Source organism: Parasteatoda tepidariorum, chromosome 2 (genome assembly GCF_982258835.1).
Source record: "Parasteatoda tepidariorum strain Cologne lab strain chromosome 2, Ptep-v5.0, whole genome shotgun sequence".
Lineage (NCBI taxonomy): Eukaryota > Metazoa > Arthropoda > Arachnida > Araneae > Theridiidae > Parasteatoda > Parasteatoda tepidariorum.
Window position 1 is genome coordinate 99,311,943 of NC_141756.1, and position 19,137 is coordinate 99,331,079.

The window sequence follows — 19,137 nt, forward strand, 5'->3', positions numbered from 1 at the left end:
TGTTGTCTTGAGATGAAGAAAATTAACTGAAATTTATAAATCAGTGGTTTTGTCTTAAAGAAATTTTTTTTTCCACAATTGGATGTAAGAAATGTGTCCAAATTAGTTAAATCATTGAAATTTCTTTTTTGTTCAGGGAACTATCAAACTTGGAGAGCTATGGCGAGAATCTAAGCTACAGTGGACAGACTTTTTAGGGGACGATGCTAAAATAGATGAATTTATTCTAAAGCATGTAAGTAGTGTGATTTTTATAAACTAGTGACAAAAGAATCAATTTGAAATTGCATAGTTATGATGTATTACTTTCTTTTAGAAATTGGAATTCACAATTTGTCCTACTAAAGTAAAGCCTACCACGCCAATGGCAATTGAAGAGATAAAGAAGAATCTCCTTGATTTGCTTGAAAAAACTGACGAAAGTGAAGAAATATTTGATTGGATAGATGTAAGTTGATGTATTTTGTTTTTTAATTTTAAAATAAAACAATAAAAGATTCATAATGTGTAAAGGAAGAAATAAGTCAAGCTAAATATCATTTGTTATTCTAAATATTGTTTATTCTTTGTGATATGTTGATTAATGTAATTAACTTTTTGAATAATAACAAGAAAAAGCAGTGAAGTGTAGTGGAACAAGATTGACTATTCATTAATTAATGCAATTTTTAATTGTGTCTTTTTTAATTGCAAGAGGAAGATGAAATAAATGGCTTTATATTTTGCAACCTTCTAAATAACATTTCATGGGTTTTTTTTTTTTTTTTTTTTTTTTAAATAATGAATATGAAGTTTGTTAACATGTGCATTTTCATTGAGAATCATTGATAGTATTAAAGTGTAGAAATCTATTCAAATGAGAACTTTAATGTTTTAACATATAATATTGAAAACTAAAAATTAAAAGGTTTTCATATATTTAAGCAATTAACTAATTTAAATTTTTGTGATATTTTCATAATTTTATAAATTATCTCATGGCATAAAAATGTTCACTGTTTTTGGAAATGCTAAAATATATTTGAAATGTTTTTTAAATTTTCTTTAAAATTTTTTATTTCGTGTATATATGTTTTGTTTTAGAAAATTGCAAATGCTTTCGAGACCTTCGAAAACATGTGCTATAATTTTAAATAACTTTATTCCGAAATTAGCCATGTTTCTCCAGTTTTTCCATCAGAACTGTCTCTTTTTTTTCTTTCTTTTTTTTTTCTACTGAAGAAAAAGTGTTACAATATCTGTTAAATAAGATAAAAAGTACTTTCAAAAATTTCTATTAAGCAAATTGGTTTCTTTATTTTGCTTAACTTTGCTGCCTAAAACCAAAAAAAAAAATGCAGTTTTTATGTAGTCATTTATTTTTCAGTATTCATTTGTTTCTTATAATTATTTATACTTTGGAATTTTTGGTCTGAAATATTGTGCTCTCTTGTTTAATATTACACTATTTTTTTCCCTCTTATAAATCTGTGCTCAAATGGTTTAATTTTTTTCAGGCCAATGTATCTGAGTGTACAGAACCTAAATTTATCCGTGCCTTGGTGTCTGCTGTGCATGAAAATGCCATAAAAGGTATTTATTTTTACTGTACATGCCCCTTCTATTCTTTTTCTTTTAGAAAACTTGTTTAAATAATTTTTTTGTTTTGTTTTAGATGCTTCTTCTGGGTGTGAATTAGATGTTACGAAATTGAAAAAAAGGATATCTATACTAACACGGTATATAGATCATAATGAAAATCTAGAACTTCAAGCTTTATATGCTATTCAGTCACTAATGAATCAACTAAATCAACCTAAAGGTAATTCATTCATTGATCCACTTACATATGATTTTATGACATATATCTTGTAATCTCATGGTCTCTAAAGTTTTATAAAAACTTTATAAGAGACTATGAAAACTTTGCCTTGCAAGATTTTGTATAGTACAAATCATTATGCCATGAATTTTTTTTTTTGTAAGATGATTTTGCAAGATGATATGTTAAAAAAATAACATTTTGAGTAAAATATTTTATAATATAGACACTTTTCTTGTACACATCCTACACTTTATACGAAAAAAGAAATAAAAACCTGGAAATTTTAAGATTTTTATCTGGAAAAATCAGGGAAATTTGAAATCTGTTTTGAGTGGCCACCCTGTTCTTAAACTTCTCCGTATTTGAAGAAACTATAATTAAAGCACAAAACAAAAACTGCAATGAAATATCTGCTGGTGGCAAAAATACATCTCTTATTCCACAACAGATGGTATGGTGCTATTGCCAGTACTGCAGCATGTTGATTGTTAACAGTTTGAGTAATTATTAATAATGGTTTAAAAAAATCTTCTTTAGATTAAAATTTATATACATATTTTTTACTTTGCTATATGTAAGAGCTTATATTTATAATTTTGAATTTCACTTTCTGACTTGCATGCTGCATCAAAACTAAACTCTTCGCCTAAAAATGTCCCTAATAAAATCTGTTATTTTATTGAAAATTCCATGACACTTTCTTTGATGCGTTTCTGCGTAACTTGGGGTTTTAAAGTCTTGATAGCAATAGTGGTGGCAATTTATGTGTGGCAAGACTCAGAGATGAAAAATGCTATAGCATAAATATAGTCTCTTATTTTGTTGACATTTTCCTGTAAAAGTCAGGTATTTTTATTTTGAAGGAACACTGCTTGATACTTTCTTCCTTCCAAGAAATGAAAGTATTGTTATAGGGTTGTCACAGGTGACAAAAATGGGGCTATTTGCAACTATTTTCAACCTGAGGCTGCTGGCAACTTTTATTGCCTGAAAAGGAAACTATTGGGAGACTTTTCTGTACTGCTAGCGATGTTTTTTTAAGCATAAATAGGATTGACAACCTGCAGCCCACAGTAGCTTCTGAACACGATAAAAAAATTTTCAAAAATAAAAAATTTTGAATTGCAAATTTCAGTTACAACTTTTTAATGTGCTTAATTTGCACAGATTCCATTGTTAATCGATCACCGTTTCAGTGGTTATTGCTATGAAATTCTGCACGACACGATATTACGAAAAAACAATTTTTATACAATATTATTTTTTTTAAAAAAAATCAAACGTTTTTTACGATGTGTGAATTTTGATTTTGAATCATCACTTTTCACAAAATATATGTGTATATATATATATTCTAAATCAATTATAAGTGTTTTTTTTTTTAATGAAAAAGTATTTTTTTCTATAATATACTAGAACAGTGGTTTCCAACTGGCTGGCCACATCTGGCCCGCAAACTAAAATATTAGTTGTCCTTTTTTTTTTTTTTTTTTTTTTTTTTTTGGAACAATTTTCATAAAAAATCTATATGGATTTAAAATACTTTTCTTTCATTTTAAAGAACCTAATTTCTTTGTTTCTGTGAAATTTAACATACAAACGGTGCAAAAAAAAATTCTTTCTCAGATTTTGCATCCAACAAAATATTTATTCAAATATAAAAATAATCTTGTATGTTGCTCTTTTGTATTTTGTGAATATAATTTAGCATGTGTGTATCAGAAATTTTCCCTAAGAAATTCTCCCATTTAACTTTTTGAAACCACTCGTTTTGAACGAAATTATTTACATTTGTAAATTTTAAAATGCATAAAAGAGGAAATGAATATCATGTTTTATTTAAATTCCTTGAATGGATGAGCAGGAGAAAAAAAATTTATTTCACATGCTCGATTTTTTTTTTTTTTTTTTTTTGCTATAATTCTTAATAAGTCAAAAAATTTTAATTCATCACAGAATTCAATTTAAAAGAGAAAAAAATCTTGTCACTAAGTTTCTGATTAAGAGGATTCAAAACGATGCGTAACAAGCATTATTTGTAATGCTTGCTATTTTGCTTTTTAATATTAAAAAAAAACTTAAGATAAAAATCTGACATTAATATTTAATGTTCCTTCAAACATAAGAGTCCTATATAAAATTTCGATAAAGTTGTGGCCGGTCATTTGACCGTTGTTTTTAATTGCGACCCCAGCCACATGTAAGTTGGAAACCCCTGTTCTAGAATAAATTCTAGTAATTAAAAGTATTTCATTTAATGCTAGCACTAACATTTAAATAAAAATTATCATATTTGCTACCAACTTGACTAAATGGATCCTGGTATATGACAATTAGGCCATTTAATAAAATTTTAGTCATATAATTGAAAAATTGTTTTTCTTATTTAGGCAGCTATTTTCATAGTATTGACATCTATTTTCATGTTTTAGGGTGTGGTACTAAGTGCAATTATTTTGTTAATTTTTTTTTATGTGGAAACCGTAGTCTTTTAAGAAATATGTTATTTGAATTTTTATTTTGTTGTATGAATTTATAACTTACAATCCCTGCTAATGAAGCAATTTTTTTTTATATTTTAGGAATTCTAAGGCAGATTTTCGACATCCTCTACGACGATGATGTTATCACCGAAGAATCGTTTAAAAACTGGGAACAAAGTGATGACATAAACGAAGTGGAAGGCAAAGGCGTAGCATTACATTCTGTCAAATCCTTTTTCACTTGGCTAAAGGAAACAGATTCTGGTGATTCTGTGACTGATGAATGACGATTCTTATGCTCTAAATTATTTTACTTAGATAAAGACTCGAAAGCAGTTATTTTGTGTATGACACAAACTTATGTAATGAATCCTGATGCGACTAAGGAATCAGTTGGATCTCTATTCCGAGTTTACTATAGGAAAAATGAATTGTCTGTGCAATTTAAACAAAGTTATCCCCCGTTTTGTAAATTAAAAGAAACATTTGCAGCAACTGGTGCATCTTATATAAAAAAAATATTCCTTTTGTTATTGAATGATTGACTTGTGCATGTGTTTAAAAGGGTGCAAGTTTTATCTTGTTTATTTATATTTAATGTGAACAATTGCTTCTGATGTTGGGATGGTCATGTGACTTTCTTCTTAAAAAACCGTGTCGGCCGTTTCATTGGTTTTGATCCGTAATAAATGATGAGAACCACTGAAAAAGAAAGACCCGATTATTTTTAAGACATGAAAAGATTTTAGTTTTCTTTAAATTATGTAAAATGACACATTGTATATAACTGCCAATAAATAGGCTAATTTATGAATTGTTAATTTTTCTTAAAATTGTGTATGTTGTCTCAAGGTTGTGCCTTTAATTATTTTTTTCGGCCATTTTGCTCAAGTTAAGTATCTGTTTTATTTCTGTAGCGACATAAGAGGGGGGTTGTCGTCAACAATATTATTTAAACTGTTAAATTTGTTTCCTGGCATTCTTTTTGTCCAAACTGTTAAGTCTATTTGCCACTCTTGAATTTTGATACTGTTTTTATGTTAAAAATAAAGTAAACTTTGTAAAAAAAAATAAATAAGAATATATAAAAAGCAGTACTGTTCCTACTGGTGATTCATGTAAATTTTTTTTTAAACAAAATAAAAAAAAGTGTATAATCATATACTTAACAACATACTGTCACGATGAAATAATGAGAAGCTGAGATATATACCACAAATAATTTAATTTTAGACTACTATGTCAATTGTATTTCTACTTCTTATTGTGATATCAAAATGTAAAAAAAGGACTGTAAATTAAGTAGCTGCAATTTTGTGCAGAGTATTTTCTTTTTGGATGATATTAGATTAAAAGTTTATATAAGTACTTCTGTGACATATATTTATTGTAAATTAAATCCAACTAGAAAATACAAAAAAAATTTATTTTCGTCTGTAGAAAGCCAGATGATTTTTAACTGGCTGCAGTATGTATTGAGTAATAGCAGCAAAATATATATATATAATGTTTTATACATAAACTGAAAAATGAAGATTTTGTATTGCTAAAAATAATTCAATGTTATAAAAACTTGAGATTTTTTAATTGTGTTTGCTTATTTTCTTAGTGTTATGTTTTAATTTGGGTAAAAGAAAAAAAACTTATTTCAGTTTCTTGCAGTAAAATATTGATTTTTTTCGATGAGTAGATGTTATCTGAGTTATCTATTGTATCCCGGGAGTACCCCTGAATTTCGGGGTTTATGTATCGTCCTTCCCTGAGTAGATGTTATCTGAAATCAAGTAATTGTATTCTGGGAGTACCGCGGATTTTCTGGATTTTTGTAGTTCTTCCAGTTCTAATAACTAGGAGCAGGGCATGTGATTTTTCGACAAATTTCGTTTATCTGAAGACCATTGATTTGCGAAAGTTTGCTATTCAAAATTTATAATCCGACTAAGGTTCCATCGATATTATAAATCTTTTAAAAAATTATATGTACATTTTATAAATTTGTATCGTGATAACGATTTTTTGCAGAAGAATTTTCAGTGTTTTTCACTTTGTTTTACAATCACCTCCGTGATATGTAGTTATTGCTGGAAAAAAATGTTCTTTGCATTCCTTCCGTGAATTGTATTAAAAGCGATACTTAATGACTTCGATTTAAACTAATCGAATAGTGTATTGATTTGCCCTTAAATCTTCTTGCCATGGTTGTGCTAAACATCTGGTTGGTGTTCGGGTCCAAGACTTGTTAAGTGTGTAACTCAAAATGGTAGTGCAGTTTTTGAAAGAAAGGTTCTCTGTAATAATAGTAATGAAATAAATGGTATATTAAGATAGCTAGATATGTGTTAAGACAACAAAAAAATTCCTTTTTTCGTTTGAGTGTGTGATTTTTTTTTAAATACTTCAAGCAGGCCTTTTGACGAAGTCTGTATTCAGAAATAATAGAGCCCAATGTCATCCGAAGTATTAAAATTATGAACTGAGCTATTATTGCAAGAATGGATGTAAAAATGCAAAAGAAATTTTAATTTTTGTACTAAAGTTGTCCACTATTCGTTAAACAGAAAGAATAAAAGCCATGGAACTAGAAACTATAGTTCAAAATTAAACAAGCAAACAGGGCCTTTTTTTTTTTCTTTTTACATTTAATAATACGTTTCTGTTATCGTAAAAAAAAATAAAAAAATTTTGAAATCATTTTATACTTGAAAATTGAAAGCAATAAAAAAAAAATTTCTAATTTGTGTTGCTAAATTTATAATTGTGTTACCAAATTTATTTGATAGTTGTGAAATTAAACGATATGTGCTACGTGAACGAGTAAAATATCTAAAAAAAAATTTATCACGCAAATGCATCCTTTTTTTTTCTTTCTTTCAAGTCAAATTTTTTGTATTACTAGTCATAAACCCAAAAGTGGGTCGGCAGTTCTGGATTGGTTCCAAAATTTCAAGGCTACGTAGTTGAGAATTGGTAGGCATTCAACAATGGTTATAAAATTAAATAAATAAAATTCATTATATTATTTGATTTAAAATATTTTTAGCTTTACGGCTGATTACCCTCTAATTTCCCAATTACTTATTAACTTTAATACTGAAATGAAACTATTTTTGCGTTTTTATTTATCGCAAAAAGAAATGTTACAAATTAATTCAAGCTTTCTAACTTTTTGGGAAATGGAAGAATTTACGATAGAGGAGGGCTTTGCCCTTAATATGTTAAGTCGGCAAAAAAAAAAAAATCACCCTGAATAACTTTCGTTCTAATGATCGGATTTTCACAAACTAAGTGTCAATCTTAAAGGTTCCTGGGGGTGATCTCAAATGTCCTAAATTATTAGTGCTAACTATTAATTAAGGTACGAAATCAGACTAAAGAACGTACTTTCTCTGAATAAACATATATATGTATATATATTACATATTTGAAATCGGGGGTAGTAGATAAAAATTTGGTCGCAATAAAGATTTCTATGTATGGTGAAAGTTTGAAAAAAATTCCAAATTATCTCGCCATAGAAGGTGAAAATCTAAAACAAACTGAATGGACGGTAAAACATAGTATTTCTCCGTTTCTAAGCGACCAAGAGGAGAATATTTGGGGTTGCTTTCTGGGCAAAGAAAACAGATTGTTTCCTTTTAAAAATAAAAGTTCACTCGATTTGTACATTATTTATGATTTTTAATGTCTGAATGTTGAACTCTTTATCAGACATTATTTTTTTAAGGCTGTTTTAACGTCATTGAAATTTTTGTACTAAAACCAAATTTACATAAGTTATTATAAATTTATGAAATGTTGTAAGGATAATTGCTTTTATACATCAGTTCGAGTCTCTTTGGTAAGGGAAAGAAAAAAAAATTTGGAGGGGCTGGAAAAGATAGCTATTCTGATGCACAATCGTAAGGTTTTATAAAATTCACGTTATTTATTTTCGATAAAATTGAAAAACTTAGTAAAAGTTAAATGGTATTTTAAAAGCATTTTGATATATATATATATTCAGGGCCCCCTCTACTTCACTTCAGTAATGAGGAACCGAACTTTATAGAGGTATTTAAATTTTTCACCCCATTATAGATGTATAACAAGAAAATTTACTAGAACCAAAAATTGCTTCAATGGTCAAGCGAAATATTCCGTCCATTTTATTGATTTTTTGACAATTTGATGTTCATCATTAAAGGGATATAGCTCATCTGAAGAGCCAAAATATATAATTAAAAAAATGTAAAGTAATGTTATCTTAACAAAGTTATTATTTTCTTTAAATTAACTGAATTAAAAAAGTATAAAACGATCAACAATGGGATATTGGATCGTCAACTTTGTCCTCGCGCTGCAAAAAATTCATATCCTTGCTGACATTAGGTCGAAATTCAGCTAAATTTGTGCAATTACGATGACTTAATTAACCCAATCAGGAGCCCGTACTTTTGTTTAGCCAAATTTCCCCCTTGTAGTTGAGAAAATTTAGCTGAATTTCGCTCTAGAAAGCATGGATTTACGAAATATAGATTTTTTGTGTTCATACGATAGATTTATGAAGATGCTAACGAAAAACGGATTTTACACTGTACTGATATTTTGTTTAAAAAAAAATTCATTAAAGAAGGAGAAGTAAAATAAACTTTCTGTTCGATATGGGGAGCCCCCTCTGATGTGGGGGATCGGGACAACTGTCCCATATTCCGCTGGCTTAATCAGGCTCTATATTTATTGTATTTTTATTATTAAAACTCATTTCATTCTGACAAGTATTTAAATTACACGATTTTCTTGAATAAGCATGATTTGCAAATGGCGTCCTTATGTTTCTATAATCCTTATATATCCTTATGTTCTACAGTGCACAAAATAATTAAATAAAATGGAACACCTCGAATAACTTTCAATCTAATGATCGCATCTTCACTTAATTGAACTCTTTTTTTTTTTCTTTTTTGGGATCTTTAACTATGCCAATTAGCTCTGACGATTACGAAACCAGACACGAATATGTACTTTTTCTGATTAAATATACAATTTTTAGCAGGGCCTAATTATAGCCTAGGCCCACAATTTCTGAGGGGCCTCAAAAATTAGTTAAAAGTCTTATGACAGGTGGGCTGTGTGTTGGTTTAAGTACTAAATAAAAAAATAATTCAGTTAATCAGTGACTTTTAGCAAAAATCACTGATTTCAAATGTTTGTGGTCACCAAACTATTTTTATTTTGGCATAACATTGTTTTGTTGTTTTATATTTTAAAGAATCTTAAGATGCTTTAAGGTAGTTCTAACTCAGGAATATGTCTTAAGAATTTTTGAAGACAAACTTAATTCACCTTAAAGATATTCAAAATGTCTGAAAAAATTCTTGAGATGTTTTGGAGTTAAATCTTAAGAAATTCTTCAGATTTCTGAAGAATTTCTTAAAAAAATGGCATTTTCTTAAGAAAATCTTAAGATTATTTTTAGTGGGGTTATAGATACTTCATTATATAGATACGTATACTTTATCTTAGAAAAATAATCTTCAATTGTCTGCTTTCAAACTTTTTTAGAATGTTTCTCTTTAATCATTCAGTTTAATAGATTCTTTTTCATTATTAGAACTACTCTTCAGTAATTTAATTTCAAAGTATTTTGCAAGGGGCCCATAAAATTTGGTGGGCCTTGGGCCTGAATTTGTCTTGATCGGTCCCTGATTTTTATGAGGATTTAAATTTCTGACCCTTCAAAATATAAGGGGAGCCGTAATCTGGAAAATACGGCCCCAGTAGTTTGGTCTGGACAGCAGTCGAAAGTATGTACCTTTTAAAGTTATTTTTACTTTCTGCGTAGTTTGCCATATCTCGAGTATGCTGTATTTCTAAGCGAATAACCCAAATTAATTCAATGCAAAAAATTTTAATAACTAATTAATTTTATTTCATAACAGTTGAAAACATTTAAAATATGAAATATATGAATAAAAGAAATTTTTACATTATTTTAAAGAAGGCAATTTTATATAGCAAAATATGTAATTTGAGCAAAATTGGTCGAATAGTTCTTGAGAAGTCGAATTTTAAATAAACGACTTTAATTAATGAGATAATGACAGCTGTGGTGCGAGGAAATCCAATCTTCAGATGAAAAGTTATTCAGGTTGTTTTATTTATTTTTTTGCGAACTGTTCATACAATCTTTGAATTGTTTTTTTATTAGTAAGCTTAATAACAGAATCCATTTAGTTTTACAATTTATGATTAAAAAATTTTTTAAATTGCTTACAAAGTAATAAAGCTAATTTGAAATTAGGATTAAAATTAATCGTGCCGTAATCGTATTTTGTTACTGAGCATTATGATTTCTTGTAGTCTTATTTCACATGGAAGCGTAATATTTGCAATTAGTTAATGTTATTCAAAAGCAAAAAAGTTTGTCAAGACTGATGAATTTATTCATCAATCATTAGGCTATAATATGCATAAGGAATGAGGACTAAAGTCGCATTTGAATAATCATTTAAAATAAAATTTGACTAAATTTAGCCAAAACTGGAATTTTCTCAAATGATGCTCATCTCTGGAATGAAACAACTTTGATAACACATAGTTGATGTTTTATTTGTACAGCTAATCAATGAAAATGACTAAAAATATTTGTGCGTCCCCTTTATTAAAATAAAAATACTATTAATATATATTAAAAAAAAAAGTGTTTACTAATAAAAAGCAATAATTAATTAAAAAAGATTAATACTCACAAAATTGTAATACTTATTTCTTTCAGTTTATAATTAAGATCAAAAATTGGGAATTAAAAATTTTGTAGTATAATAAAAGCGCAATGCTTAAAGTTAAAGGTTCGTCAGGAAGCCTTATCAGTCGAATACTAAAGAGTGGCGCTAGACTTAGCCCGACAGGGGGGCTAAGATAATTTTGAAAATAAGCAATAATTTTTAATATACGAAAAATAATTAATATGACATAGACATATTTGTTCTGATAAAAAATTTATCATGATTCAAATATTAACAAAGAAAAAATATAAAAGTGATATCTAAATAAATAAACAATATATGCACATCCATCATAAGATTCTACAGTGTTCTCAATTAAATATTCTACTCAAACAATGCAACTCAAACAATAAAAAATTTATGCACAACTAGAAAAAATTCCAAAAATTCGAGCTTACTACTACTAATGTTTAATTCCGTAGCCTTGTAATTTTGAACCTAATCCAGCAGACAAGAGAACTCCAGGATCAAGTAGTGAAAGAAATTTTTGCATTCGTGGAGGACGTTTTGATAGCCCGCATTTGAGTTACATGGAGAGGAAAACCACGAAATCCTCCTACGGTTAGTCTGATACCAAGGGAACTCTAAGAAATGATCCGCTTACCACTGAGGATATTTCACGTCAGCACTGTGGTCGGTAAAAGCCGGGTGTGGAATTCATATCACTCAGCCATCACTGGGATTCGAACTCGGTGCACCTCATTCGGAGGAGAATGCTCTATCCCAGTGTTTCCCAACGTGGGGCCCACGCCCCACTGGGGGGCAATTTGATTGTTAAAGGGGGCAATTCGAAAATGGACTCGACACGAGTTTAACCCCATTGCTCCAGCCCATTTAAATGCAATGCTAGATTTCGATGACAAAATTGAAAGGAAGAAGCAAATTCTTAAATAATTGCTGCCAATAAATATTATAAATTCGTTTGACGAGATCAAAATATCAACTGGGTTTTTAGCGTTGTCAAGTTAACCTCCCTGCGGCAAACGGCAGGCTCCGCGTGGACCCCCGGACGCTTTAAAATCTCGCTAAACAATGTAGTTGTTCGCATCTGAAGAATAGACGAAATAAGTGAGGATATTGAAAAACAACTTGTTGAAAAGCTGAAAACAAGAAAATTCTTTGTGCAAATGGATTAATTAACTTTGATAGACAGTGTGGCAGTATTGATAACTTACGTAAGATATACTGATAAAGGGCATTTTGCTGAAGAAAAGTTGCTCTGTAAAAGATTAGAAAGCACCACTACCTTCAAAGATATATATAATAAGCTGAAAAACTACTTAGATGTCAATAATATACCAATAAAAAATATAACATCTTGTGCTGCAGATGGTGCTCTTAATATGATGGATGGGCAAGAAAAATGGTTGCTTAAAAATTGATGAAAGATGAGAATCCAGAAATGATTCTTGTGCATTGTGTTATCCAGTACCGCCTTTACGCATGGGCACACCCGGGCAGTGCCTGAGGGCCCCTAAGCACTAAGGGGGCCCTTGAGAATCTTACTTTTTATAAATTGTATTTAAAAAAAACTAAGAATAAACAAAATTGCCGGATATATTTTTAAAAATAAATATATTCTATGGTATAAAGTGTGCATTTTGTTTTTCTTTCTACAAATAGTGATTGATTATCATGCAAAAAACAATAATTTTAATAGTTTATCACCAGGGAAACTAAAAAAGACAACCGAAATCTATTTTTCTACGTTCCAATGAAATTTTTATGTGGATTCAGTTTTTTTGAGGATTCAAAATGTATTTAAATTTGTTCAAATTATTGCATATGTTAAAAATGCTTCATTTTGCGTATGTGAAGTTTTTGTTAGTTTTAAGCAGTATGACCTGTTATAAGGGCCCAAAACATTTCTGTGCCCGAGGGCCCTGCATGCTATTAAGACGGCCCTGGTGTTATCCATAGGGAAAATTTGGTAGCTAAAAACATCTCGCCTGTTCTGAATAAAGTACTACATTCAGCAGTAAAGTGTATTAATGCTATTAAAGCTAATGCCAAATGTGAGCGTATCTTCAAGCTATTTTGTGAAGAACAAAATGCAGACCATGTGAGACTTTTACTTCACACTGAAGTAAGATGGCTCTCTACAGGGAACTGCTTGAAAAGATTTATGAAACTGTTTGATACTCTTAGTGATTTTTTAAGTGACAAACCTGAAATGAAGTATCTGTTAACAGTCAATGATAAAGCATTTGTTAGTTGTTTAGCCGATATCTTTGAAAACTAAATATATTAAAAAAGCAATTTCAAGGAACAAATAAAACTCTTGTTGATGCAAAAGCGAAAATATTTGGTTTCATTACCCTTATTGAGTTATGTCAGAAATATATTAACAACAAAAACTTTGAACAGTTTTATTGGCTCCAAAAATGAGAAGTAAATGATACCGCTCTACTTGTTATTGTCGATCAACTGAAAATTCTATCGACTGATTTAAAAGAAAGTTTTTCTGCTTTAAAATAAATTCATTTTCCAGCATGGATAATGCAGCCAATGTTAGTGGATTTGTCTGATATATAAAATATGCAGTATCAAAAAGAACTCGCAGAAATGCATGATGAATCAGTTAAAACTTTAATATAAAAATGATGGCACGGCTTTGCGAGGAAACAGAAATCAAATACCCAAATTCAACCAAATGTGCAAGAAAACTATTGTTACCGCTTCCATCTTCATATTTAGCTGAATTTGGATTTAGTGCTGTAAATGATTTACCAGTAAAAAAAAAGAAATCGTCGGGATATAAAACAACGGGGAAACTTGAGACTGAAGCTAACCAAATTGGAACCTAACATAAAATCTGCATCAAGAGCAAGGATCTCACTAAATTAAAATATTAAATCATAGAAAATTTTTTATTAAAATTATTTCGCATTTGAATTTTAGTTTTTCATTATATGTTTTGAAAATTTACTTACTGTGAGTGATTTCTTCCTAAAACCTATCCTTTAAATTTCTTAAGTGAACAATTCAATTTTTTAATATTGAAAATTATGTATATGTTACATGAGGGGGCATAAGAATTTTAGAAAGGTTTAGGTGGGGCATGGCACAAAAAAGGTTGGGAAACACTGCTCTATCCCTTGAGTCCAACATTATTGAGTAATAACTCTGCGGCAGGTACCAATTTTCCAATTTTATTGATTGGTACCAATTTTATTGATTTACTTAAATTTAATCACCTTCAAAATGTAAATGGTAATTCAATCGTAATTTTTGTAGAAAAAAAGGGAAATAAACCGTTTTTCCTCTAAACCTGCAATGAATGCAGAAGCAACCACGAGGGTTAGTGAGCAAAATGAACAGGTAGCGGAGCCTTCCAGTTCTTTAAATAATTGTTAAATTACTAGTTATTAACATGCATACTTAAAAAAATACGAAAAACATTTTTCAGTATTAAGAAATAATAATTAAAAACTGCCATCAGCTGGAATAGAGCCCCCGATCTCACAGTTTTGTGTTAGATTTCATAATCATCAGCCCCAAATATACAAACCTGCCTTGCGGATATTTTTTAAAATTTTTTTTTAAATTCAATAAATTAAGTCATTTGGATACTTAACATTCTTGAAAAATGCTTTCCAAATTGATCAGTTCATTTAGAAGTAAACCATAATTCGGCTTATCTTATTCATTTTCAGCTTATGTATATATATACACCAAAAATTATTCAAAACTAGATTAGATATAACTCAAGGACTGCAAACTTAACTGTCGGATATAAAACCTTATTTAAGATTGAAAATGGTAAAACGAGGAAAAATCTACATTCCTCGAATTAAATATTTTAAAAATAGTCTGTTTTTAGGTTATAATATTCGTAATTACCTTAATAAACTTTAATCGTAATGTCGGGGTTCCGCCGATGGAAGACATTTAATATATACACACTAACGCTTTATATCAATTAGTTTTAGAATTACAATTATAGAATAATTATTATAAGATTATTATAGAATTAATAATTATTATAGAGTGAAAGGTTTTAAAAGACAAATATTTGTTAATGTTTAATATTTAATCTATGAAAAAACATAACACATATTGAAATCTAACGAATAGCCCCTGATAAATTTCGTGACAAAAAAAAAAAAAAAAAATTGAAGCTTGATTGATTTCCGGATTTTAGAAACACCTTCTAGTTTTACTATTCAATCAAATTGGTTTCGATGTCGTTCATCCCACCTGTCTCACTAGTGATTCAGCATATATTGATATCATTTTTGTTTCGTTCTCAGTTAATATTAATTTGCTTGCGACAATTATTTTTTTACGTATTAATTGTTTAAATATTAATTGATTTTTGAATTGACAATTTCAATCATCTCTTAGGTATTTAAAACTGCAGCATATCACATGAAAATATTAAGTATATATCATTTTTACAATAAAGTAAAATGAAAAAGAATTCTGATCCTTAGGAACAGATATTAAATAGTCTCATGATCGAATGATGGAGCATAATTACCTTTTAAACAAATCAAATTTTTTTTTACCTTTTAAACTAAAAATTTGCTTATTTTTATATAACTTATTAATACTCAAATTATTCAAAAGATGATATGACAACGAAGTTTTTTTTTTTATTCAGTCATTTATTTACATTTTTTCCACTTCTTTATTTATTTTTATTTCATTAAATTAAATGCACACGGTTAAAATAAAAACAAAGTTGTCAAATTTTTATATATAGTTTCGATTTATAACTTTAAGAAATTGCTTCGACTTTGATTAGGAAATTTAAAAGCCTTATTAATGAAAAAATTGAGAAGCCTTATTAACTTTAAACACATAATAACAACAAAAAGGAGTTAAAAATAGAATGATCAATAAACAATAAAATCGTAAGCTAACTAAATTAATTAATTTCGTGTACGAACTATAATATTACAAATTAAACATATTTCATATTTAGGGGAAACATGGAAAATTTGATCATACAGGAGTTTTAGACAATTTTTTTCTCATGTTGTAACATTTTTTTAGCTGATGATCATTTGATTTCAATGCTTTATTAAACAAAATCATATGTTGTTTCTGTCTATTAGCAGTAAGTAAAATTAAAATTAAATTACATTTGTTATATCAATTTTATCCGGAACAGACGAAATCAAGAGTTTTGGCAAACAGGCCAGTCAAAGAGGGAATTGAATAGTGGCCCGCCATTTAAATAAATAAACAAAACAAAAAAATCTCAATGTATATATAAAAAACTGCTCAAATCTTTCACGTTTTGATTGATTTACCAAAATTGATTTAATAGAAACATTTGCTTACCTCCATTTGAAAGATTTATGTCTTCTTAATATCCTACAAAAAGTTGATATAGAAATTCCTATTTCATTCTCTTACGATTGATTTGAAAAATAACAGAATTAAATCAACTACAATAATTAAATAAAGTAAACAATTATGCTAGTTGAAACATTTAGGATGATTAAAGGAAAGAAAAGCTTTTATAATAAATTAGAAAAAATATCTTCTAAATTTTGTAAGAGAGAAAAATTCGAATTGAACGAGTCCCAATTTAAGGACAGTATGGAAATCTCAAGACAGATTCTAACAAGACCCTCCCCCTATCTACAGCCCTAGAAATGTTTTCTTCTTAGAAATTTATGACCAGAAATCAAACAAAAGGGTGTTTCTGTGGATATCTGATATTTCCGAAGTTAGGAGAAAAGAGCCCCTAGGCAATATCAAGAAGCTAAAAACATATTCTCACAGTGTAAAGTGAGGCAATTTAACAACTCTAATACTAATACTATTTAACAACTCTGTGGGTGGTAGCTACGAAAGTGGGGATATTTTCATCAGTAGAAAAAGCGTTTTATTGCTCTTTTGGTTAGAAAAGTGAAGAATAACAATTATTTTATGTTTGTAAGCACTTCGATTAGATTTTGAAAAGCATCCAACTATGTAAAAAAGAAAAAATAATCTGAATAAATCTCTGAATAAAACTTTAAAAAAAGAAGAAAAAAGTGGGATCTGGTGGCCCTCTTGAGTTATAAATAATAAATGAGTTAGAATTTAAAAAAAAAAAAAAAAAAAAAAACAATTAATGCAATGAGATTTTAGACTTTTCGGGGGCCCCATCAGAACTCGGGGCCTTAGCCAGGGCCCAATGAGCCCATCCTTAAAAATGGCTCTGGTTCAAAATTACAAGGCTACGGAGTTAAACTTTAGTAGTCGTAAACCCGAAAATTAGGTCAGCTGTTCAACGACGGATAGAATAAAATAAAATAGCAAGATATACAAATTTTTATATTATTTTGTGGAAGGTAATTTTAAATTGTAAAATACAAAATTTGAATAAAATTGATTGAATAATTAAAGATAAATGAAATTTAAACAAACCGACATTTTTAAAATTTGAACTCAGAAACTAATCGATCGATTGCTCTGAAAGTTTGTGTTTTGAAATTAAAAGGATGTAAAAATATGTAGAACATGCAATTCAATATATTTTATTATTATTTAATAAACTAGTAAAAAATAACAAAAAATAATTTAAAATTATTTTTGCTTAAAAATTTGTGCATAATTTTTTTTCCCCTTTTTTTTGTAATTTAATGTATACATTTTTCAATACACTCAAGAAGTTCTCGAGATAATTCGCAATAATCGAAGTATGAAGTTAAAATTAAAGGACCCAAACTTTCTATTTCTCTTTTTGTTATAACTTTGGACACTATCATCTTCCAGATTGCGGCTGTTTCCGCATTTTGAAAATTAAAAACCTAAAATTAAACTTTTGACAAACTTGCATGTTTATCCTGAACAAAATGCGCTTTAGTGCTCTTTTTCGTAAAAATATGGTATTGACTCTTTATACGTGAATATACGATTAAATCAAAAGTTAATCAAGGTGTTCCCTTTTTCCATTTCATACACTGTACATAAAATAAGTCAATGAGAATCTATTATGTTGATTAATATATATTTTAAGATATTGAATGCGGACAGTTTAATTGTTTCTCTGAATCAATAAACAATCTTTTTACTACTAAGAAAATGATAAAAAAAAATAATAATAAATTAAATCTGCCAAAAAAATTTAAATAAATTACAAATATTTTGTTAATGTTTGTTTTTCTTTTTTTTCCCGACTGCTTATTTAATGCGTTGATTAAAATATAAACCTTGAATCCGAATAAGTAAATGATTTTCCTCATTTAAAAGTATTAAAAAAATGAAAAAATTAAAACTGAATTTTTTTTATTTTATTCTTTTACTTTCATTTTGCTTGAAAATTTCACAAAGCAATTATGTGATCCCATAAACCATTAATAAACATGTTACATAAAAAAGAATTTGTAAAGAGGACCTGCCTCTCTCTCTCTGTCCCTCAGGCTTTTGTCAGTTATTCTCCCAGTAAAGAGGGGTGATTATCTATCCCCTCCTCAGTTCTCGAGAAAAAAGAATAGCAGTTTGAAAGATAAGTTTCCAAGAAAATCAAGATGAGTTTGAGGGGAAAGGATTTCTATGGGTCTTCGAAAAGTCTTCAATTTCAACCATGTCTAATCGCATCCGGACTCTAGTTTAACAATGTATGAGCAAAGTTAGGAGTAGTGCAGTGAAACTACAATTACATAGAATTTACAATATATTTTACTAAACTTTGTTACTAATTCTTAAAAATAAATAAATAAAAAGTCAACTACAAAAATTTTTATTAGGCATTTGTAAATGAATTTTTGAAATTTTTTAGAAAAAAAAAAAATGTGACCAGACTATTTTCCCGACGAGACTTTAAATTTTTCCCGATTGGGGGGGCTGACCATGCCCGACGGGGGTGCTCCAGCCCCCCCTGACCCCCTACTGGCGCCGCCCTTGTATTACTATCATTTATAATGTAAAAATTCATTTTGTTTTCATGTTTCACGCATTTATTAAGCCAAAGAGAAAAAAAATCTAAAACCTATCTGCAAATTCTCTTGTCTTTCTTCCATGTCTTTTTCGATAAAGAAAAGTTGCAACTTCCAGCAAGTCATAAATTTTTTACTCCATATTTCAACCACTTTCAATATTCATTTATGTTATCAATCTTTCAAGATTGATAAGCTTCTCCCTT

The 19,137-nt window shown here is 28.7% G+C and overlaps 1 protein-coding gene across 3 annotated transcripts in view; it reads left to right on the forward strand.

Moving 5' to 3' along the window:
• LOC107440339 (eukaryotic translation initiation factor 4 gamma 3) overlaps positions 1-5,874 on the forward strand; it is an 82,225-nt gene extending 76,351 nt beyond the window's left edge. For all 3 annotated transcript variants that reach the window (XM_087157849.1, XM_087157851.1, XM_087157850.1), the window contains exons 26-30: positions 137-235; positions 317-448; positions 1,497-1,572; positions 1,655-1,801; positions 4,387-5,874. In XM_087157849.1, the coding sequence (XP_087013975.1) occupies positions 137-235; positions 317-448; positions 1,497-1,572; positions 1,655-1,801; positions 4,387-4,574 (642 nt within the window). In that variant the 3' untranslated portion in view covers positions 4,575-5,874. The remainder of the gene's footprint in view (positions 1-136; positions 236-316; positions 449-1,496; positions 1,573-1,654; positions 1,802-4,386) is intronic.
• Positions 5,875-19,137: the final 13,263 nt, after the last annotated feature.